Below are 25,057 nucleotides of genomic sequence, written 5' to 3' on the forward strand. Positions count from 1 at the left end.
GAGAGATGGCATGTGGAGCCTTTGTGATGGTGTGGAGCCGTTCTCAGCAGGGCAGCACAGTCTGCCTCTGCTTAAGCAGCTCTGCTCAGGGGATATTTGGTTTGATCTGAAGGTTTTGCTCTCAGAGGAGAATAGACAGCTGATCAGTGGAGCAGAGACGTGGTGGTGTGAGCAGTACCAGAACATCACCAGGCTCATGCTGCTCTGTCTGGAGATTCAGAGGAATCCTCTGAATCATTCCTCTGAATGATTTCAGGGAACATGAATGTCCAGCTGAGGCATCTCCTATGCAGAAAGCAAAGACCTATTTGAGCTTCAGTCCACTTACTGAATTAGAGGAACAGCATAGCTCACACCTTCCTTCCCACTTTACTGTTGACTATTTCCTATGTGCACCAGAGTGCAACCTTCACCTCTGTACGCTGCCAGCTTGAAGTCCTGGGCTGCACCTTCAGCTGGGTGGCTGGTGCTGCCCATGCAGTGCTTCTTCAGCTTCGCCTCACTGAGGGGGTTTGCCCTTCAGCTGGAAAGTTAGGCAGGACTCTTTGCTAAGGCTTCCTGCAATGAGAGGAGATAAATTGTTCTTAAAAAGGAGAAATTGTGCAGAAAAGCAGCGCAACACTTGTGTCTCTGGTTCCCACAAGGCCACGTCTGACCTGGACTTTTGGTTTGAGCTGCATCGGTCTCCTGGCCTGTTCATGGGATCCAAGAGGTGTGCAGAATTAGCGCCTAAAATAAATTAATGACTCTTTCGCAGTGAAGCCCTGTCAGGCTGCAGGGTCTGTAGTGCAGCACACGCAGCTGTGTGCAGAGCTGTACTGGTGGGCACGGCATCACAACCAACAGCTGGTGAGCTCCCGGTCTGTGGTCGATCGCTGAACATTCAGCTTCGAACCGAGTGATGAACTTTCAGCAGAAGCTCACAGGTTCGCGTGAGCACAGCGCTCTGAATAACAGCATGGGGTTTGCTGACGCTCTCACACGATGGAGAAAAAGAGATACGGGCTTCCACATACATTAATTTTTCATGTAGAAGCCCTGGAACAACGAGCCTTTAACACGCACACATAAATAATTAGCGCGGTTATTAATCGGCTGGTTTCTTTAATTTCCTGCACGTGTGCGCACGGAGCGAGGCGGTGCCGTCGGGGCGGGGCTGTGAGCGGAGCGCTCGTGGCGAGTTTGGGAAGGAGGAGGGCGCCCTCTGGCGGCTGTGTGGCGAACGGCTCCTTTCTCCGGCCGCGCGGTAAATAAATGCATCCTGGGCTCGGCGTCCCCGCTCCGCCCGCGGCGCTTCGCCCCCTGCTTTGTCTGCATGGGGCCGGGCCCGACGGATTGAGGTTATGGGAGTGGTAAATAAAAGTCGCGATCCTGAACCGAAGGGTTCCACCAGAAGCATTAGCTCCAAACGACTGAGTTAAGGCTGCTTTGCTTTTGTGCTTTGTAAATGGTTTCGTAGTGTTAATTTTGAAATCCTGGATGCAGTTTGCTTGTTCTGTCTTCTCACCGAGGAAACGGGGGCAAATGTTTGGGTGTTCTGTAACCAGTAGCTTCTATCCAGGCAAAGAAAACCAGCCCAGCAGATACAGCTGACAGGATGGCTCGTTTCGCTTCCAATTGGTGTGAAACTGCTTTTGAATAAAAGCCAAAATTTAACTTGAAAACATCAAACGCAGCAGTTTAAAATGATTAGTTAAAAGCTGCCTACCAATACTTGGGAGCCCTCAGAAGGAAACGTGCAGCCACACGTTTCAGTCAAACTGGATGCACTCGGGACAGAGGGAAGCCGTCAGAGCACAGAACCAATTGCTTCTCATCAGTGTGCAGCCAGTGTGTCTGAGCCAGCAGAGCTCAGCTCTCGCATCCATTGCTATGCATAAGCTGAAGAGATCAAACTCCTTTGCTGCTTCATCCCCAGATGGGTTCTCGGTGTTGAATAACCTCACAGAACGCAGCAGTGCTGATGCTCACGTGCAGTGGGTTTTCAGTCCTGTGTGTCAGTATTGCTCCAAGTGGAGCTCATTTCCTTATTTAAACGTCCAGTCTGCTGGAGAATAACTGCTTGACTCCCTTTGCAATAGCAGAGGCAGAGATGTATAGGGAAAGTGCACGTGCATAAAAAATTTAAAGTAACTTATATTAAATTTTTATTTCAGTATAAGTTTTTCTCTCAGATTTACTTATAAAATGTGCTTATTTTTAAAAAGAAACATACAAATATGTTAAATAATCCAACTTTTATTTAAATCTGTTTTACCTACTGCAGGGAGGCTAAAATTACAGGAAATAATCTGATACAGGGATTCCAATGGAACCCAGAAGAAAACAGTAAAGGTTTGGAATTCAGGGCTGTGGTCCTGGCCAGCTGCCAAAGGGAAATGGAGGAAAATGCAGCTCGGGACAAAGGCACCCTGAAATCAAAATTTAACACAAAGAGAAAGGATTTAGATTTTAGATTGAACCCTGGTGCTATTTTTATATTATGAAGAAAGTAAAATTGGAAGTCTGTCTTTCCTGTAATGAAAACCCAAACACAAACAATTCCTTTTTGATTTCTAAAGCAGATTTCTCTGTTGAGGAGGACTTGTTTTTAAACTCGCAGTATCTCTCATTATAATATTAACAAATGATCTCCACAGTGCAGCACATTCAGCCTCACAGTTTATCAGTGTAGTAGCACCATGCCCTTTGAATTCCTATTCTGTGGCACAGAGTCCTGCCATGTGCCCTGCGAGGAGCAGAGCTGCGTTTCCCTCTCCCAAAAGACCTGGGAGTGGAATGCAGGTGGAACTGCTTTGCGATTCAGAGAAAGAACAGGAAAATTCCAGCATCAGCTCTTGTACCCAATGCGAATATCAGCTGGGGACACGCTCTGCCTGTGTGCTCCGGCACCAACCGGCGTCCCTGTGCTCAGCCAGGATCTGCAGGTCTCTATGGCATGCTGCCTTCAAGTTCCTTTGAGCTGTGCTTGACTGCCAGGAACTGCTTCTGTATATACAAAGAGAAAGCAAACACTTCTGCCTGGCAGCTCACCAGCTGGGCAGTGCAGAACCTGCACCCTGGGAACTGCGAGCATGTGTTTTATGAATGAAAATCAGAGCAGGCAACCTAGAACTCAGCATTTATAAATTTCAAATGCCTTGGGCTGAAAGGAAATAGAATTAAAGAGAGGGACCTGGGAGCTTTAAGGGAACATAAGTAGGTCTGAGTGATGCAGCAGTGGTCTGGGTCACGCAGAGAGGAGTAAGGTTATGTCTGGGGAGAGATTTGTGGATTGACAGCCTTGGAAATGATCCATCTGTGACTTGAAAAGGAAAACCACCACCCATCCCCTTACCCTGTGGTTCACTCTCTCCATTGCAGATAGGGCTGTGGTTCTGGATAAGTGTAAGAAAATGTTACATGTTATTGGCTTTATCCGTGTTGGACCAATTCCTCTCACCAAAACAATCTCCTCACACTACAGCAGCCTGGCTTTGTTGTGCTGGAAGAGCTGCAGCAACATCCCCATGAGAACCCTGCCCCCCCCCTTGAGACACAACTGTCTCTGCATGACAAAGATTGGTTTGTGCAGCTTCAAAATGGAGCAAGATGCCTCCTCCAAAAACGCTGAGCAAAGAAAAAGATGATCTATTGGGCAAATTGTGTTGGCACAAAGCCGTGAGCTGTGCAGGTGCCACTTGGCCGGTTGTGTCTGTGAAGGGTCCTGTCTGACCAGGTGAATGCTCTACCTGTAACTGGATCACACAAAGTGGGAGCACGAGGGAGGGGTGTCCCTCTGCCATGAGTGGGGGAGTGGAAGGTGGTTCCTCACTGAGGTCACACAATGGCTGCGTGGGTGCCAGATGTGCCAGAGACAGGAGATTCAGTAGTTCAAAGTTTCAGCTGCCATAAAATGATGCTTCAGAGAACCCCAAAGGCTTCCTATAGTGGGAAAGACCTCCCTTATAAATGCAGTGAGTGTGGTCTTCTGCAAGGCAGTAATAATTGAAGTGACTTTTCAGAAGTGGATGTTGAAGCGCGTGTCTGAATTGGCTTCCAGTAGCACCCAAAAGTCTGTGTTAGAAAAATGATTCTGCTCTGAACTGTGATGATTTTCAGGTGTCATCCCTTAAAATTTTCTTCATTACTTTTCCCCATTCTTTGTTGCAGTTTTTAATTTGATCCCTGGTGGATACAACTGACTTGATTTACTATCAAAACAAGCAACAAAGGAATTCACTTTAGCAAGGAAATCAGTGCCTTAAAAAAAAAGGAGTAAAGAATTCTGAGGACCACAATTTTTGGAGAATAAATGACAATGGAAGTTAACATAGGCCTTTGGGTTAAACCAAAAGCCAGCTCCATTGAACCAAGCAGAGCATTCCTAATCTGACATGTTGACAGGGACACCCCTGCCTATTCCAAAGGAGAGTTTCGGATGAAGCCAGATTGATTGCATGTTCCCAACAGGGGCTGGGCTGACTCTAAAGGAAGCTATGCAGGCCAAAAATAAACAAGATACACATGAAGTAGTTTGTGCCATCAGGAAATCTTCCAGGGGATATGTGGAGAGGAGAAGGAAAGCCAGCAGAAAAGTGGCTTAAGCTGTCTTTCCCGTCTCCTCGCTATGCCCTATCTCTGTATCTTCAGAGAAGGTAAATCGAGGTTTCCTCCCCAAGAGATCTCTCGCCCTTATCCACAATTTCTTCGGCCCTGCTTCCCCAGGAAGGTGACTCTGTGTGCTGCTCCTTCCCTACACAGCAACCCCCTCCATGGCAGAGAAGTGCCTCCAGAGATGCTCAGTGCCGAAGTGCTGCTCCTGCAGCTGCTGGCGTTCACTCTTGGATATGGACTCCTGTGAGAGCAGGCTGGGGCTGGACAGCCATGCTTTTCCCAGGAGCATGTGTGAACGATTTGAATTATGTTTTTCTGAAAGCAAATGTAGCCTTTTCCAGCTGCGTTTACTGCAAGCAGACACACAGTCACAGTAATTTCAAATATTGGGACAAGAAACTTTTGCATTTACATTCTGGCAAACTGGAGCCAACATTTTAATCTGCTAAGAGACCCCAGGAGAGCTGTGCTGGTGGCACACGTTGTTCACTGCTCCGTGTCTGACCAAAGTCTGACTTGAACTTTGTAATTTGCTGGAGTGGAGTCACTAAATTACACACTGCTATGAGATATACAATCCCACATGAGACACAGAGCAGCTCCTTAATACGACAGCCTTCAAACAGGCATGAGCTCAAATACCACTGCAGAGAACAAAGCTTCCCAGTGTTAGATACAGCATTAGAGGTTCTACCTCGTGAAACATTATGGACTATATTGTCAAAGGAAATCCAAGTTTGTGCCCGTAATAATAGCGTGCCTGGAACTCCCTGCCAAAGAAAAAGTCTGTGCAGCTACATATAGACAAGCAACAGCGCACACAAAAAGGAAAGCTGTAGAGTGTCTGCTTCACAAATGCAGCCCTGGGATTTCAGAAGTGCAACATATACATATGCAGAATGGAGACAGTTATAGGCTGCTTGGCAGCGCAGACTGGAGTATAAAATATGGGTCTCGGAAGGTTGCTTTATGGCCTGAACTGAAGATCTTGCAGCAGCCTTAACATTCTGTTCGCCGTAGTTTGGAAATCAGAAATCTGCAGTTCCAGGGATGTGTGCTGCCTTCCAACTCGTATTAACATTTACATTTTCTGTGAATCTCTCATCATCAGAGTGACGGCCGTCCGGCTCACCCAGCGCTGTGTTACTGGTGGTGACAGTGGGATCACAGTGCCGTGCACTGCAGTGGCTGCGCATGACCGGTGTCACTTGCAGCAATGACAGCTTGTGCCAAAGCAAGACACAGAACACTTCTATCTTACAGAAAACTGTTGGCACATAAAATTGGCAAGAGATGATCAATAATTGTACGTGCACATTCACCACAGTCACACTGGCTTTAATAGCAGTTGCATGTACTCATCCAAGAAAGAGGTTTTCATTAGATACGTATAAACAGATAAAAATAGACATATCTGTATCTATGTAGGAATAGACAGATATGTGCATGTGTGTATAAAATGTACAAAAATCACAGCTACTTGATCTTGTCCTTTTGCCATAATGTCTGACAGAGATTTGTCCCAATAGTAATTACAGTATTTGTGTACCAAATTATTTACTCATTTTTATTTTAGGCATCAGGAAGGAGCAAAGGCAAAAATCTGAGGCCAATCAGATCCAGATTTCATCCTGAGAAGTGCAAAATATACGGCCGGGTCACTCCAACAGCTCCAGTGCAATCACTGCTCTCATCTGTTTGTAAATGTCCTTTGACTCGCTCTTGATCTTGGCAAGAAGCCTCCTAGTTGAGGCTTTGGCTCTCCACCCAAGAAGGAATATTTAGGCCAATGTGGACACTCGAATCTCTCAGTCCTCAAAGAAACTGATAAATTTATGGACAAGTTCCATTAAACAATTCTGTTTTGTGCTTATTTACTTAGAACGAGGCTGTGCATGAGGCTCTTTATTTCCAAGGGGAGTGAGAAATGTGCAGCAGGGAGCAGAGGAGCAGAGCTGTACGTGGTGTCACCACCCACCTCTCCCCAAGCCCAGGGCTGACAGCGGTACTCGCTCCGGCCAGCAGCAATGAGGCCTCTCCAGGGAGGGAGCGTGACTCAGAGGGGTGTCTGAATCATCAGGGCTTCCCCTGGGCGAGGCTGGGCTTGTGCAGACTGCCTGTCCACGTGTCTGGGCATGGAGATGGGGAAGGAGACGTGCTTGAGGGGACGGCCTGGTTAGGGACCTTCAGCTGCAGAGCAGCCACGGATGGGAAGCAGCATGGAGGTAAGATGTGGCACCAGCAAACATTGCTCCTATGACAGTTTGGTGTTTGCATTCGGGGGCTGTTTTCACTTCACTGGTGCTACAACCCGTGGCTGCTTCCCTGCTAAGTTAGCAATGATGTGAGGACAGAAATGAGGGACTGCTGCAGACGACATTGGTCTTCTGACATTTTCGGCTGTTTTCCACCCACCCTTGCTAAATCATCTCAGGCCCCAAATGGATCTGTGATCTGTACCACATGCTTGGAATGAAGTGCTAATTAAATACTTCTACTTGATGTAGACAACATTTCTTTGAGAAGACGGTAATGTGCTACAGATGCCATGCATTCCCATAGGGACGGAGGAAGCGAGCAGTGCTGGTAGGTCGCCCTGCTCGAGAAGAGTGGGATGTAACACGGGCAGCTCCTGGCTGGTAAGGTTCATGCTGACACCGTGCTCATCTGGGCCTAAATCCCTCATGTGGTCCCTTCCTGTGAACACAGATGTGTGTCACAGATACCCCACGTACCTGCATACTTTGACACCTGTGCAATAATGGTGGAGCCTGAGTGTTTGAGAGGCACTCAGTGCCCGAAGTCAAGCAGGTAACAGCTGGTGGATGGTACGGAAATGGAGATGGATCTTCCTGGGTTGAGGCCTGGCCAAGTCTGTTGGGATGACAAGGATGACAAGTAGTTCCTGGCTTGGGTTGTCCTCGTGCAGGACAGAGCTCCATAGCAAAGGAAATGAAAGGAATTGGGTTTAGCACAAGAACTGATGTCCATTCTGGCAAGAAGAGGAAGACTGACAATCAAGCTCCAGAGCAGCTGGAAGGCTCTGCTGAAATTATTGCCGTTGAAATCATGATTAATCTTTACATTTCAGGGTCAGCAGGCACCAAGCACAGAAGAGCCAGATCACCCAGCTTTTGGGTAGGCTCACGCAGTTAATGGGCCATATGTTTGAGTCCATTTCCAAGTAAAGACTTGCAGACAAGCAGCTTGCTGCAGGCTTGAGGCCAACTCTTGCTTTGTTTTGAGGGAATATTTTGAGCAAAATGGGTGTCTTTATGGAGACACAGGCTCTTCTCAGCATAATCTGGGCACATTAGACAAAAGTGGCGCTGTGCATGTAGGAGTTCAGTTTCCCAGTGTGAATCCTGAGCTTGGATCAAACCACTCTCTGGGCACAAATTACCACCAGGCCAACAGCCAGCCAAGTGGACAGAGACTGTGTGTCATGGGGCTCATCTCCTGCACACAGCATTTTTCTCTAGAGAACTAGACATCCAGACTGTCCTTTTTGTGAAGGTAAACCCTTGGGTATCTGAGAGGCTAAGAAAAGTGCCTGCCCCTTCTTGAGCTGTGGTGTCAGGGACGGGCAGGAGAGAGGCTGCCCTGCAGGACAGGGTGTGCTTGGGGCATGTCAGCTGCAATGGTCTGAATGCAGCCCCTGCACAAACAGAGCAAGTAGGATGGAAAAAATAAACTAGAAAATGCAATTTTCATGGAATGGTGGTTAATTCCAGGGCTGGAAAAAATCTCTGATATGTCAGGGTCAGGATGGGAAGAAAAGAACCGGATTAGGCATAGATTCCAGATGGGAGTGGAAGGACTGTGGGCCAGGATTGCCAGCTTTAATTTGTTGGTGCTAATGAGCATTTTTAGTAGGCTGCCTTATGATACATCAATTTGCTCTTTGAGATGGATCATCACCCCACTGATGGAGCTCAAGTGACAGTGATGTGTTGGTGCAGGTGACATAACATTCATGTAGGGCGTCCAGATCCCCAAGTGGCAATTCCTGTAATGCCAATGCTTTGGGGGCTTAGTGGTGTTGCATTAGATCTTACATTTACAGTGAATGTATGTTTGTAAGTGTAAACTGGAGAAGCAGCTGTGCACTGCAGAGTTAATAGGTGGGAGGGAAAAGCCCTGTTCTTTCTGTTTTCATTATGACACATTTTGCTTTGAATTGCAGCCAGTGTGAGCCACTTCTGCCTGCTCACAGCAAACACAGCTTCTCACCATGCTCTCCCCTGGCCCCGCAGCTCTGCCCAGCAGAAATGGGCACTCAGAGATCCCGAGCTGCAAACTGAATCCTCTTCGTTTCTCTTCTGAGGGTTGCAGGCTTGTAAATATCTGAAGTGGCGTAGTAAATGGTCTCTGCAGCAAGACTGTGCTTATTGTGTAATGTCAGAGCAGTTTTTTTGTTAAAAGAGCAAAGCCAGCATGCCTCCTTGCTCATGTTCCTGATGTGGATCACTGTACGCTGAATTTCTGCCTGCAGTGCCCAAAGTCTGCAAGCAAAACTGAGTGGAAGGGTGTGGGGAGCGATGTCTGGTCCCACCGTGCTGCACCAGCACTCCTGCAGGCACAGTTAGCACTCAGCTGGCTCCATCTCCACTGCAGCCTTCACGTTCCTACAGCCCTGCAGGGAGAGCTGCGTCCCCACGCCCATGGCAGAGGCTGCTGGCAGAGGGGTCACCCCAGCACTGCAGCACCAGGGCAGGGCAGGCTCTGCAGCCCCACGAAGGCTGGGGGGACCCACGGGTCCTTCACTGCGGATCTGGGGATGAAATGAAGCTCTACCCAAGAGACACGGGAGGTGTGACAGTAATCAGTTATTTGGAGTAGTACAGTTCATTTATCATTCATCTGTTGTGGGCTGAGAAGGAAGTTTCAAGGTAGGATTGTTCTGTCATATGGAGGTGTTCCAGGAGCCACCAGAGTCAAAAGCAGAGTTACAGGCCATTGAGTAGCGTTAACTTTGTCTGTCTTCAGCTGAGGCTGATAAAAGAGATGGCTGGATAAGATGGAGATATCTTCAAAGCTATCATCACCAGAAATATGCAGTATCTTATTGTGTGAAATGTATGAAAGCTGCTCTTGTAAACATCCAGAGACAACTTCCATGTTTCTTTCCAGGAAGTTCTGCAGTGCTGTCAGTGCTTTTGGGGAATGGGTGCTCTTGGGAGAAAAATGGAGGTAGGAATCCAAGATGATGGAGAAAAAAGAAAAAGGAGAGAGGGGTGAGGGTGGGTGGCTCAGAGGGGAGACTTCTTCAGTGAAATATTACACACTGAGAGTGTGAACTGCACTGCCTGCTGCTGTTTACCATGACTACACACAACTCAAAGTACTTTGGCATTTAAACAGTCATAGGTTCAGAGATGAGTCATGAGCCAGAGCTGATATTTTATCCATGGCTGTTAGCAAATGGTTTTCTAATGCAAGGATCTTTATTCCACTCTCCCTGCGTTGATGGTATTTCTGTTCTCAGATTCTTTTGCTGTTGAAGACCAGTGCTTCTGGGGCTGCCCATTATTTTGCATATATATGCATAAATATATACATGTATATTTTTCAAAGCCACACTGCCAGTCAGTATTGCAAGATGTTCCAAGTTCCCACTCCCCAGGGAGAGCTAATTAAGGGAGAGAGACACCTTCTGGCTCTGCTTCTGTAGGAACCTGTGAGATGTCGTGCTGTTGGTGGTGAGCAGGTCTGAGTCAAACCTCGTTCGGTGCAGTGTTGGTCAGGAGACGACACGTGGTTTGTATGATAAGCACAGCAAGCACTGTGAGCATGGGATGGGTGTCTGGGAGCACAAAATGGGGAAAACAACAAACCTGGTGAAGTTGTGTGTGGAAATGGATATGTTTTTCAGTGCTTCATGTTAAATTCTCCAGTATTTCTGGATATAGCGAGTCAGAATAGTCTGAGATGTGCACAATAAATGGAATCATTCACATACAATTTATTTTGATACAAAATGTTCTCCCCTGCCTCAAACACAGCCAGCCACCCCAGCAGCCTGTCTGCCCCTGAAGGAACTTGTAGTGGTGATACAGGAAAAAGAAGAGGTACTTTCTCCCCGGAGAGCAGTTAAGTTTGAGAGCAGACAGCCCCTTGTCCCAGGAACGTGTTGCTGATGTGAGCTATGGACCTCAGGCAGCGGCTGGTCTGGAAGGCGCAGCTGAGGATTGTTGCTGCTGGAGGGGGAACTGACTCATCACATCATCAATTCTCCTCTGCCAGCACTGCACAAAACATCTCGTATCATCACACTCTCTTTCTCCAGCATTTCTTTTTTAAAGGACCTTCAAACTCTGCAGTGCTTTTCGCTCCAGCTGCTGTCACATGTTGGGCACTGCAGACCCCCTAACCCCACGCAGGAGGACCTCCCTCTCCAAGCCAGGGACAAACCAGGCCATGAGTTCCTTGCCTCGTGCTTTCGCTCGTAGCACTGAGCTGCTCACCACCCTTCAGCTGCAAGAAAACCAAGCTTTCCCATCTGAGCCCTTTGGTCTTGTCTGAATCCCTCCTTTCCATGCTTCAGAAAATGCTGTTCATCCCAATGGAGATGGGATGGCCGCACAGCAGCCACGAGGCGCGGGGCGGTCCGGGCGGTCCGGGTTTGCACCAATACTCTACTGGATGTGCCAACAACGAGTGGCTGCTGGGAGAGCTGAAACTGCTGCTTTTTTCTGTTCACATCTGCATCTGATTTCCAATCAGGCCTCAGCTGGTGAGAAGCCAACTAATCTACAGCGCTTGGGCTTTTATTTTTGTTTTCGGGGGGCTGCTGTGAGCCAAGTTCAGTACCACAGAACTAGTTTCTAATAGAGCTTTTTTTTTCCCCTTGAATTACAAGAACTTTTGGACACCGATTATTTTAAATGGATCTTGTGGGAAAATCATTACCGGCCGTTATTTCTCTGCAGCATTGCCTCTGTCTGACTGCCACGAAGGACGCGGCCGTGCCGGCCGTGGGGCAGCAGAGCCGCGCAGTGGGGCTGAAGCCGGGCCAGGTGCAGCGCTGGGTGCCCCATGTGTGCACTGCAGTGTGATCACAGTGGGGAGAGCTGGGAGGGCAGGAGGAGCATTTCCTGCAGGCTGTGTGCGAAGCGTGGGGCTGCCTGCGCAGGTATCCTGTCCTTGCATTTGCTGCCGTTGTGGCAGATGAAGGATTGGTGTTGTGTTGAAGATATGGGAAAAATTGTTTAATCGGAGACTGTAACGGAACTCAAAAAGGATCCATCTGTGATTCAGCCATCTCAATCTCAGGGGGCAAATAGCGTGCTAAGGAGATGAAAAATTCCCAGAGTTCTCAGGCAATCTTTTCTGTGAATGACAGCTGGACTTGTGATGGCTGTGTCTGCTGAGAGCCTTCTGCTGCTGCTCACCATCCTTGGTGTGAAGGCTCACTGTGTGTGTGACACCTGTGCCATGTTTACTTTCAATTTACTGTGCTAGAGCTGCCAGCTGACCGGGCAGCTCCTGCTGTTGAAGGGTGCTGAACTGACAGCCTCTGCAACTGCAGCTTCCCCTCAACAAGTGCAAATGGCTGGGGCACAGCTGGGTGAGGAAGAGAGCAAATTGCACTTATTCACTAAGAACACAAAGGGTACAGGCAACCGACATAAGGCCATGAGAGCCCTGTGAGCCTTTGCTGCACTCCTGAGTGCTGCACAGCCACGTGTCCCTGCGTGGCAGTGCTGGCAGGGAACTCACCCAGCCGGAGCAGCCCCACGTCTGCACACACTGCCATCCCTCTGCCTTCCCCAGTTCATGCTGCTATGTTTGCTGTGCAACTCACCTGGTACGAATGGGAGATGAGCAACTGTAGCTTTTGCCTTGAAATTTTTTTCCCTCCTCCATGCTTGGCCTTCTGAAGTGGGCTGCTTTTTTTTTTTTTAATATTCTGGAAGGAAGGGAAAGTGCTGAACTTCTGTTTACCTCATTTTGTTTGAACAGAGCCCTGTGTGTTAACCCTCCTCCACACAATGAAACTCTGTACAAGTGAAAATTGGCTGAGTGGGTCCTTATTCAGCATCGTTCATCGCCACAGCATGGCCCCATGCAAATGTGGCAGATTTACATCGGTAAAACTGAGGAACAAAAACAAAAGGCCCACGATATGAAGTAGGGGCTGATATTATTTATGAAGTGCCAGGAATGTGCTGAGGATGAGATGAAGATCCAGCAGCCTGGCCCTTGGTGTGGTGGCAGGGTGACACACAGCTCAGGGCCCCCAGTGGGCATCAGCATTGTGGTGCTCCACCTCTGGGGAATGCCTGTGGGGCCTCCAGTGGGCACAGACTGTGCAACTGCTGCAAGAAATTGTGTTAAAGGAAATAGTTCTATTTTGTGATGTTGGCCCGTGATGTCAGAGGCGGGTGTTGGTGGTGTGGCAGTAGGGCTGAACCTTCCCACCAATGTCCCGTTACATCTTGTTGCTGTGTGACAGCTGGCAGCAGAGGGGCAGTCTGACAGAGTGGTGTCTGACATGGAAGTGCTTATGGAGCAAAGGGAGGAAACTGAATTCCCCTATGTGGAAAAAAAAGGCACCCATTGACATCCATCGACAACTGCTGGATGTTTATGGAGACCAACCAGTGGGTGCTGACACAGTGAGGCTGTGGTGCTGCGTTTCTGCAGTGGTGACACTGACAGTGGTCACCTGCACTGGTGCAGCATGAAGGCTCCTGTTCATCACTGGTGAAAATGCACAGCTAATGGTGATGACTACATTGAAAAATAGTGTTTTGAGAATGTTTGAGTGTTTGAGAATTTGCTCTGTCAATTAGTGGTACTGTGCTCCTTGTATCTGTTGTAGTTTGCGTGGAAATAAATAGGAGGCATTACTTGTGGAGTGACCTACAAATGTTTAAAGCCCCAGGAGCTTCACCAAACCAGGAAACCCCTACGTCAGTTCCATGTCTCTGTGTCTTACTCCCTTTTGGCTGCAGTGGTGTCAGCAATGTGTCCCACTGGGGGAGCTCAGAACCAGACCTCCCTCGGTTCTGCTGAGCATCCCAGGGCTGCAGCAGCCCTGCCCAGCCCTGCCAGCCCTGCCCAGGCCGTGCACTGGGTGTGTGCAGCACTGCATTGCACTGCACTCATTCACAAATTCTCAACTTCTTCATAGCAATGGCAGTTTTTGCTCAACAGCCCACTGCCTGGCCGTGAGCGTGCCTCAGCCCTTTCCCCGCATCCTGGTGGTTTTTGTTAGAGGAGGAATTGCATCTCTTGGCACCGTCTGAGAGGAGAGTTCTTCTGGTTTCTGAGGCATTGCTTTTCAGTGAGTGTCTCCAGCTGCAGCACACCCCTGCAGTCAGGGCACTGACTCATCCTTTTCGCCATCACTATAAATCTGTTTTCATAAACAAAATTAAGTGCACTGTGTTTATTCGTTAGGGAGATTTAAAGTCAGATGTCTCTCAGCAACCAAGGAAAATGCTTCACGGGATGAATCTCCCCTCCTTCCCCCCTTCCTTTTCTCTTTCTACGGCAGAACAAAACCACTGTGGGATGCTGCCCCAATGCTGTCAGCGGCTCTGTGCGCGCTGCGGTGCTGCTGAGAGCAGTGCTGAGTGCTCCGGTGGGGCCATCAGAGCCACAGCTCCAGACATGGGCACTCGGAGATACACAGAGATGGGCAGGAAGAAATGGCTTTAAGCTGCTCCATGTAGCCATAGTGCAGCTGAGGGCTCCCAGCTCGCCAGGCAGAGCAGAGCCACCCTCAGCCTACATGTGACAGATGTAAGGTTGTCTGGGGCTGCAGCTGTAGAGGGACAAAGCCTCTGGGCTCTCATAGAGGCTACGTGCAAAGGAAAGCAGGAACCAAGAGTGGTGTGAGGTGGCAGAATTCAATTAAACTAATTAATAAATATGCCCCTGTAATTCATGCAAGTTTTAACTCCAGTGCCTCGGTTCTGCATCTTGGACAGCTGTAGTGTTGCAGAGGGAGAAACACAAAATGCTGAGGTCTGGAGCACCTTTAAAACATAAATTCTAACTGAAGCTTGTATGTGAACTCTTAAGTCCCAGCCTGAACCACTGATTGAGCACCTGGGGAAAAGCCCTGGTCAGCACTGGGAGCACAGGTGAAGGCAGTTCAGCTGAGTGGAAGGGGAGGAGCCTGGCTGCACCTCTCTTAGACCTCATTTAAGGGCTGACTGTGGTGGGGAAGGGTCTCTGGTTGAAGATCCTTTCCTTGTGGAGCACTTTCTGCAAGCTGAGATCTTTGGAGACTGGTGAGCACCTTTACTTTTCTTGTGAAATACCATCCTCTCTGTGCTGGTCCTTTTGCTGTTGTGTTCCTGTCCTGCCCTTCCACCCTGTTCATCTTTTGAATTGTAACAAAGCTGAAGGAAATGAACTGTATCAGAATGAGCAGGTCTGTACAGGGTTGTGTTCTGTTCATATCAACCTGTTCACGCAGGTTGATTCCCTCATGTATGTTGCCTGTTACTGTGCTTTTCAGAGTCCCCCTTTGACAGAGTACCACTGCTCCCTTGGAAATTTGGTTTATGCTATAGAATCCAAATCAGGGATTGCAAAGCATCCCCTATCCTGAGCTCGTGCTTCCATTCAGATTGCTTTAATCTTGCAGAGCAGAATTTGTCAGAAGAAGAAACCCCTGAAGCAGCAGTGAGCAGCAGCAGGTATAATCTCTGCATCTGGGAGAGGAAGGAACCTCATCCCTTAAAGAGTGAGATCTGGGGCTGAGTGCTTGTTGACAAGACCACATTATCACAGAGTGGAAAACAGACCTTGAATATCTGCTCCTGACAACTCCCCATTGCTGTCTTTTTAGCATGCAGATTTTGTGCCCGTTGAAGAGGAAATAAACGTGGAATTTGCTGCCTTTGCAGCAAATGTAGGAGGAGGTATTTTGGCCAGTCCTGAAATCCTACTTTCTACCACATACCACAAGTGAATACCTTTTACTTTTGAGGGAGCCATAAATCAGGAACAAAGGACAGCAGAATAACAGGGTCATGTTTCTCCTTCTCTGCACCAGGTGCCTGGTGCCAACAGCAACAATGTTAACGTGAGCAGTGGTTTCTGTGCCAGGCCATTGCAGGGGCCGGCAGTGCGGCAGCTGCTCACCTTTTGGTGCCTGGAACCAGCCCACGTTTCCCAGCCTCCAGTCTTCCTCTGGGACTGTTCCTCAGTACATGATGGTTGCAGCCTACCAGAACTTTGTGAATCTGTGTGTTTGCAGCCCAGAATACCGACGGCACCGGGCTGCATTGAGGGCTGGCAGTGGGCAGGGAGGGATCGTCCCCTTTAGCTCTGCTCTCCTGAGGCCCCATCTGGAGCACTGTGTCAAGGCCTGGGCCCCCAGCACAGAGAGATGTGGGGCTGCTGGAGGAGGGAGGGCATGGGGATGCTCAAAGGACTGGAACTCTTCTGCCATGGAGACAGGTTGAGGGAATTGGGGGTGTTCAATATGCAGAAGGGAAGCTTCCAGCAAGACCTCACTGCGGCCTTCCACTGCTTAAAAGCAGGGAGGCTGACTTTTTACAAGAGCTGATAGTGGAAGGGCAGCAGAGCAACTGTTGTCTGCACCCATCCTTCCCATGCCCGCATTCAGCAGGGAACCGAGCGGTGTGGGGCGGCCCGAGCTGCGTGGAGGACAGAAAAACTCGGCTTTCCAAACAACACAGCGGGCGCAGCCATGACGCCCTTCTGCTCTTGGCACGGCGAGAGCTGGGGAAGGAGGGCTGGGAGCCGCGGCGGGGCCACGGGAGCGGAGCGGGGCGGTGCGGGAGCTGCCCTGCAGGTGGCAGCGAGGCTCCGCTCCGCACGCAGCCGCTCCGCCCCGAGTTCGCTTGTCGCTCGGAAGAAGCACCTGAAGAGCCGGTTTGGTACCGACAGCGCATCGGCCCCAGCCCGCCGCAGAGAGAGCAGCGCCGTTTGCGGCACAGCGTTGCGATCTCCTTCCCGTAAGGAAGAGTAGAAAATGTAAGAGGTGTGGGTATGACTCAGTTGCGTATATTCCTCCCGTTTATTTCTTATGTTATGTGGCCTTTTTTTAAAGGTAAGTGAAGCCAAAATGCTTTCGTGCAATGCTGTGTGTATGCAGACAGTGAGGATCCTGATTTACAGCATTGTTTTAGAATTGGAAAACTGAAAAACAATAGGAAAGGTACTTTGCTGCTAATGCCGGTCTAAGCTGCACGGCGGCCACTGCAACTCAAAGGAAAGGGCTCTGTCTGTGTCCTTCCCCTTCAGCAAATCCTAACGTGAAAGCCAAGAAATTAAACAGCTGCCGGCCTCGGATTTCAGCGCTCCTCCATGCCGTCCCCATCAGCCTCCCAGGGAGGTCTTCATGGCTCTCACAGCTTCCAGCGGCGTTACAAAAAGTAACCATGACAAATTTACTTGTCTGGCCCCTTCATGTCAGCAGCTTCCATCCCCAGCACGTACCTGGGGGAGGGTCACAGCGGGGACCTTGGTATCACCAAGTACCAAAGGAACCCCTACTTCTGCCCTGCTTTTAGCTGGGCTTCTCTAGAAACTGACACGCTCTGAGTCTCAGCCCTGCTTGATAAGCTTGGGCCTCTGAGTCTGCTTCATTCAAAAGCCATAGTAAGCTCTGGGTGTTGTGGCCATCAGGCTGCAGTGCAGCACATCAGTGTCTGTGCATCTGCAGAGCACAGGCACTGCCTCTGCTCCGTGCACTGCTGTGTGCTGCCTGGCTGAGCAGGGCCAAAGGCAGGGCAGGTGCATGGCTGCACACTGCTTCTGAGCTGCCACCTGAAGGAGACAGTGGGGATGCTTTTAGAGAAGAATCTGGCATGAAGCTGAAGGGCAGCTTCTAAAATTGAGTAAATTGCATCTGTATTAAAAAAAGAAAAAAAAGGAACTTGTAAGACGTGTATTTACACAACTGAGCATGCGAACAAGCGAGTCCTCGTACGAAACCCAGATGTTCATTAGAAATGTGACTTGGTCTCCTTTGCTGCTACCACAAGAAGTAAAATGGGAAAAAAATCAGCTGTGCTGAAGGGGCATAAAGGAGTGAGTAAAGTCTACAAAATCCAGGAAATTTCCTGTTGAGGCTAAAAATCTGGGGTACCGTTGCAGTCTTTTCATTTGGACCAAAGTTATAAATTAAAGCCAGGTGTCAGCTCAGGTGCTCAAGTTCTCAGCCCTTAGCTGTGGAATTTCCAGGTTAAGTTACTTAAATTTTCCTGTTGCTGAATAAAGCTAAAATCCTGCGTGCTGTATATTTGCTCATCGTAAAATGTTCTCCCCCAGCCAGTAACAGCTTCTTTGCTGGCGAAGCCTTCCTGGTTTATGAGCTTCCCAGCCTTTGTATGGGGCACTGCGAGTTAAGAGCTTCCACATGGCTCTTTCTCTGAGGCTTCTGTGAATAAGCAAAGCAAAGTACTTGCTCCACGTCCAACAAATGCATCAAATATGGTTTGAAATCTCTGTTTTTAAACGCGAAGGATAATATTGATTTTGTTAAGGTAAATGTCTTTAATCCTATGCTCTGTAAACTCGACTCTTACTGAGACATAATGAGCTCTGGGCATCCTTCCAGAGGTACGAAAATGCATCTTTAAGTGTCTCCAGTAGAGAAATGCAGAACAAAGATTTAGATGAAGAAAAATTAAAGAGAGCACATCCCTGTCTCCAAAAACCATGTACTGCTGGGGAAGGGCATTTACTCATTATTATGGATGAATGCAGTAATGAGAGGGAAGCCCTGCAGAGTGCCTGTTGGTGGGGACTGTCTGCTGCTTTTTGCTGGGGTGGCAGTGAGGGGTAGGGGATGAAATGAGGAAAAGCAGACAATAACAGCAAATGAAGAAGTTCACTGTGGTATCGCTGTCCGAATCAAACTCATCTACAGAAGTGGAATGGGATCTCAATTCAAGGGGATGCCAGGCATCTCATTTCCAAGGAAGCAGTGCGTGCTCTGAGAGCCTTACGTGTCATTGTATTCTGGGGGGAGATGGGGACAAGTGTGGGGGATCAGCCCCTGGGGATGTGATTGTCAAGGGAAAGAAAGGTGTTTAACAATACACCAAACGCTCGTGCAGCAGATGATATTCTCTCATTTATTGCTAATCTACCACAGTACAGGCAATATATAAAAATATTTTACAGACGATAGCAAAAAAATTACATTGGAGGTTAACCATGTTGTTGTAGGAATGTAAATGATATGAACTCTTTTTTAGTTCTTAGTTAGGCTTTTGAACAGTTTGATTAAAAAGACATCTGCTAGAATGATCTGAGAGATGATTGCTTTTTTGCATGTGTATCTGCTAACGGGGCTTTGCACAGAGAGTGTCTGCAAGGAGACCTGGGTGTCCTGAGCCAGGGGAACACATCATCATCTCACACACACACACAGGTCCCAGCCAGGACGCAGCAGTGCCCCTGTCTGGTACCTGGCTGTGAATCCCAGCTCTCACCACACTGCTGTGTACAGGGACTGGCAGCGCTGCTACAACAGCTCTTCAGTCCTTGCAGCTCTGGAGGAATGACCGCTCATCCCACCAGCTGGTGATACGGAACATTATTCATTTGGTGACTCAGCCATTCTAGAACTTTCTGCTCCATTTGGCTGTTTTGAGTGATTGGAAAGAAACGTGAGCTTTTTCCCCAGGTGACTCGTTTGATCTGTTAGAATGTCAGCATCTTCGCTTCAATTTGCACTGCGATGTTGGTTTGGTCCCAATTTATTTATTTCTGTATACCAGGAACAAGGAAAATGGCAAAACGAATGGCTCTTAGACCAGATGGGTTACATACTGAGTGCTGGTTAAAGACATTCCTACCGACTGTCACTGCTGCACTGATAAAAGTAGCAGACGTGAAGGACAGATGCCAGCTTCCAACAGGTGGATTACTGTTTCTGAACTGAGATGAATAAAGGATTGTCACTCCCCGTGTGTCACAGTGGGCACTGTGAGGTGCCTCACACACACACATGGAATCAGTGCGATGTAAACAGTGAGGAAAACAGTCAATTTCTGGGGAATCTGCAGTTCACTCAAATGCCATGTGAATAACCAAGAGAACTGCAGGTAAATGGGAACACCAGGTGATTTCATGTGGTGTAAGCTTTATGAAGATGCGAATCAATTCAAAATCTGAAAATAAGATGAGAGTCATTTCCTTGAATCCCATCTGGCAGGTAATTGTTCTCTATTAGAAAGCAGTCTGGAAAGAAATACGGGGACAAAAAGATTGAAATATTTAGAAACGTGCTTCGGAAGTGTTTAAAGTTGTCTTTGAAGTCTTTGGGAAATGGATCAAATATGACTTTGGGGGGCAATAACGATTCCACAACAATTGCATAGAAAATTAATGCGCATCAACAAATGAAGATCCACCCTTCATAAATACTATCCTTAATTCAAAAGCTGTTGCATATTTGGCCAGACCAAAAGCATAGACACTTTTTTTCGTAAAGATACGGATTACAAAATACATTGTAAAAACATGCTAGCTAATTTGAGAACCGTTTTAGATATGTTATAAAGCAGCAGCATTTTATACAATAGAGAATAACATAGTGCTGTTTCTGGAAATATTCTACATTCAGAAAATGCTGTATCCCTACAAGAAGAATGGAAGTGATACATATTTACATGGATACAAACAAAGCAAGTGCAAAACCCATGGCTCTTCTACATTCTTTCTCCCAGGAACAACACGTACATTAGACACCTTCATCCCATCGCAGCTCAGATCTTCCACTTTGCTTATTCTCATGGAGAAAAACGAAAACAGGACTTCGTATTTCATTGCCTTCACGAGCAATTCCTCTCCTGGCAAACTGTGCTTCCGACACTCATAACTGACACAAAAACATCTCCCTGGTATCTGTCCACTCCCATTCCACTCTTAGACTGTTTACACGTCGTGAACGACGGTTTTATTTTACGCATTCGTATATTTGATGCAGACGTTTATAGAAGCTCATCCTGTACTTGCAGCCAAAGCTCGGATGGAAAAAACGAAGTATAAAAATGCACACGCACAGAAAAAAGAAAGAGATGAACTTTGAGTTCCAATGAGCCCCACGTACTTCACATGGTATAACTCTGATGGAAAATGCATTAGAGTTGTACACCCTGCACACAAGGAGGCCTTTGGTACAATGGCAGGAAGGCACTGTGGTGAAACATTCAGATAACTGAGGAAAGACAGAATTTCCTCATGTGCAAATATGGCTATCATCCAGATAAAGTGAGAACAAATTGCTCACAGAATGGCATTAACTCTTCCGAGGTTAATCTAATGCTTCTACAGAAAGAGAGCGAGGCGTGTTATGCCACAAGTATTAATACTGCAGAACACTGCTCAGCGAGAACAGGAAATAATTTAGTACTGCGTATTCTGAAGTTCTTCAGCCTAGCTATATATCTGTAACACATCAGTTTTCTTTTTAAAAAGAGACAACAACGTATGTCGCTATGTCTGAGGATACTCCTTCTCTCCAGAAATAAATATAAAGTGGTTAAAGCTGTTCTATGTAACTAACGGTGGATGTAAAAGCAGGTAAGAGTAGCACAGCCTGACCTGACGTAGCTGTAGATAAAACCACTAAAATGTAGTCTATATTATGTACATCATACGAACCCTCGCTCCAGCAGCTGGCTTTGTGTGGCAGCAGGTCTGCGCGGCTGCAGCCAGCTGTAGGACTGGTGTGTGTGGTCAGAGAGAAGCACAGATGGATGTGTACACATATATATATAACCATCTACTCTTACGTGGTTATAGTATATAGACAGACATGTATATGCCTCTACCCTAACACATGTCCAGATTAGTATCTATGCCTTTAAAAAGGAGGAGGAAATACAGCTAGTGCAAGCATGAGTAAAGCACTTGTAGCATATATTAAATATATATATATAAACCCCTCTCCTGCTCTCCAAAGCAAACTGCCCAAAAGAACAGCCCAGAGCAGCATGCATCTGACCTTCCAGTTCATGCTCAGGTGAGGGCACATCCTGCTCAGGAGCCCTGCAGGGCTCGGGGTCAGCCTGCGTGGCTCCTGCTGAGGGCTCACTGCCTTCTGCAAGGCTCCATGCCTTCTTGTCTGCTTTATACGGCTATGCCTCAGAGCAACAAGGGGAGAAAGATGCTTAAATGGTCACTGGGGGACAAAAATTGACAAAATCAGTCAACAGCACAAACACACGTAGTGCAACTGCATGCTGCAGGGAGGGCTGCTGGGGATTCGGTGTGTGGGATCTGACGGAGGGCACTGCCACGGCCAGCTGTGTTCTGACAGCCACCAGAAAGCAGCAAGAGCTCCCGACTTGGAAAGAAGCTCACATTCTTTGGTATTTCATTTGAGATCCAGCAAAAGAAATGTTTCTGTCAGTTACCTGGGGACTTTGGTTTGCTCTGAATGGATTTTTGTATTTTTTCATTTCTCCTGTCTTACCCTTAGAGGTTGGATCAGGGAAAACTAGATGGCCATTTCTGGTCCTTCCAAGCCAAGAGACCCATCTGGGCTCTTTTGCTCAGCTGCGGTAAAGAATTTCTGACAGGCAACTGTTGGCATTAGCAAGTTTTCAAAATGAAAAATCCATTAAAATGCATTAAAAATACATGATGGGTGGTAGATTTCAACAATATGGCAGGTTATAAACAATTGAAAAAGTGGCTCATCTGGGGCGTGTGAACCAGCTGAAGTGCTGTGCAGTATAAATGCTGTTTAACAATAACTAAACTATGCAGAAGGCACCGCAGCCTCAGTTTTATTCCTGCAGAAGGCTGTGGGATTGGTGCAAGCATCTTTCTTGCAGTACTGGGGAACAAACCAGGCAGCTGCTCTGCTGGTCTTCAATATTCACGTGACCCAGTGGCTGCTGTGAGCACGTGGGCACACTGCTGAAGTCTGCTGTGAAGCAGCTGAGAACAGGGCAGGTTTGCTGTGTTTTCTACGAGTTCAGGCTCAGTGCCCATAACAACGCAGCTTTCCTCATTCACAAACCACTGCTGCCCACAGAGCAGCAGCCTCCTACTGCAGAGATCAGTCACTCCAGGTGTGCTTTCATCCCACTGGGGTACCAGAGATGCACTGAAATCTTACAAACTTGCTAGCTGTACGGCTGCAGGCTGCAGGTAGCTCTTACTGTGATTGGCATTTGTCAGTACATTACATTCAAACACACAAAGCAAAACCTTACATGCTACCTCGCATGGAATTTTAACCTTTCCAGAAGCTGCTGGTAGCTTTGCAGTGCTGAAGATAGAGTATTAAAAGTGTATACTTTTTCTTGAACATACAGCTTCTGTGAAATGCAATTATTTTCCTCTGCAGCTTGTGTGGTTAAACATTACAGCTGCTACATGAGACAAGGTACCGGCCAACAGCGGGCTCTACATGAGAAGAAACAGCAGCAATTTATTGGGGAGAAAATACGTAAGATGTGTTCGTATGCTGCCTAAATGAGGACAGGTCATAAAATATTTGGGTTTACTGTGACTCCTGTACATTCATCTCTGTTTACGTGGGTTTCATTTACCTTGAGATAGGTGTAGCAGCTGCTGAACTGCTCTTTTTACTGGCTCTCCAGAGCATCCTTCTCCACCAAATCCCTGTTCAATCTGACAAGAAAAAATGGAGAAAATTGCCGGATTCTGTTGACGTCTACTGCTTGAAATACTGATCACGGTGCTCAGAGTGAGAAAATACAACCTCTACTCCCAGACTGGATAAAGGCAGAGTGAGCTTGAGCTGCCTCAGTTTCCTACAACAAAATTTTTCAGAAGGGCTTTGCGACCTGGAAGGCAAGTCATTGTTAGTGAGCTGCACAGCGCTGCTCTTTTATGGAATATATTACTCTTTCTTCCCTTGTTTCCCACCCCACCCAAATAAAGACTAATATATAACCTCCCTTGCTTTGTGTGGCCTTCAGGAGTGCCATCTTACTTCTCCCTAATTCTGAGATAGATGCATCGATACATAGCTAGATTTTTGCAGCAGGCTTGAAGTGTTTCCTCAGACAGATGCTCTGTTACATGAGAACAATGCGATCTTTGGACGAAAGGAAGGGTGCCCTTTTCCATGTTTACAGAGAGAGGTGGCGAGTTGCTTAGTCAAGGCTGTCAGCTTGATGCCAGTACATTGTTCCTTGCATTGAACTGGTGCCTTGAGATGAACAGCTAAGGAAGCAGGAGGTTGCAGGGGCACTGGAAGGATCTAAGAGGTCAGTTATGGAAGGATTTGGTAGAAGCTGTCTCACAAATCTTCTTCTATGTCTGATTTCTGGCAGGGAGTCCAGAAAATTCCTTCCTGATAATTTCATTAACTGTGAAATAAAAGAAAGAGGAAGAAATGTTAAGAGCACTTCAAAGTCACGGGAAGTAAAAGCAGTCCTTGGGCAGTCTGCCGTTAATTCAGAACATCCTCTCTCTATTCTTACTGTAACTTCGTGATTAAAACTAAAAAAAAACGTCGGCCGAATAATCCATGCCACACACTTTTGTTAACAAGAGGGAAGGAGAGGAGAGAGGGGGCTGAGGTGGTGTTTGGCATGCTTCAAATGCCACGAAAACACAGCTGGCAACCTGTTCCATGTCCCCGGCCCACACTGCATCCCCTGCGTAGCACAGCCCTCTGTCACAGACAGCTCCTTCATCCAGGCAAACTGAAACCAAGGTGTAAGCATCTGAACACTGTAACATTTCTGTCTAGGATGAAATGAGAATATTCTGAATAGAGAAGGGCCTGACTTGGAGGAAATAAAGTGGGTAGTGCTGAACAGACAGAGGCTGCTTTTTTGTGTTTCTTTTCTTTTGAAACACCACCGGTGCCTCTATTTGGTCCACACTTTTGTTCTAGTTTGTTTGCAGACTGCAGCAGAAACAAATTTCAATGCACTGCTCTAACAGTCTCAGAGGCTGGGACAGGTTTGCCAGTAAGGCTCAACAGAAGGCACCGAATCACTTCATTCTCTGTTTAAAACAACCTGAACAACAGTGCCAGGTCCCTCGTAGCACAACCTTCCTATCTAGGCAGCGACTTTGTTAGGAGAGACCTAGAAGATGAGTGCTTTGGTGCCAAACTCCGGAACTGCCTGCTTTGGGACTCTGTTTCCATGCAGCTCCTCAGTGCTGCATTCACTGGGGGGATCCTCCATTTGGAAACTGCTTATTTTCTCTAATAAATTTGTCAAAAAAAAAAAAAAAAAAAAAAAGGCCAAATTTTCTAAGGCTTCAGACTCCAAATCTAAATTATTTTTCCCATTGTTATTTTGATGCTAAGCCACAGACTAATTCAAAACAAAGCAACTCCTCACCCAAGCTGACTGACAGGTATGCAGCTGTAAGACTCCACAATTCTACATATAAACAAGAAACGTTTATGAGAAGTGGCAGTTTATCGCTGTTATAATACTGTGCCCAATCTCTGGCTATCTCTGGGAGAGCACTTGCAATAATTTTTAAGAGGTATGACTATTAGTTTGAAATCTCT

The 25,057-nt window shown here is 47.4% G+C and overlaps 1 protein-coding gene across 6 annotated transcripts in view; it reads right to left on the bottom strand.

Moving 5' to 3' along the window:
* Nucleotides 1-18,649: 18,649 nt before the first annotated feature.
* Nucleotides 18,650-25,057, bottom strand: part of NFATC2 (nuclear factor of activated T cells 2) — a 99,034-nt gene continuing 92,626 nt past the window's right edge. For all 6 annotated transcript variants that reach the window (XM_052683420.1, XM_052683419.1, XM_052683416.1 and 3 more), the window contains one exon: nt 18,650-23,891. In XM_052683420.1, the coding sequence (XP_052539380.1) occupies nt 23,836-23,891 (56 nt within the window). In that variant the 3' untranslated portion in view covers nt 18,650-23,835. The remainder of the gene's footprint in view (nt 23,892-25,057) is intronic.

Source organism: Tympanuchus pallidicinctus, unplaced genomic scaffold (assembly GCF_026119805.1).
Source record: "Tympanuchus pallidicinctus isolate F22 unplaced genomic scaffold, pur_lepc_1.0 scaffold20, whole genome shotgun sequence".
In the NCBI taxonomy this organism is placed as follows: Eukaryota; Metazoa; Chordata; class Aves; order Galliformes; family Phasianidae; genus Tympanuchus; species Tympanuchus pallidicinctus.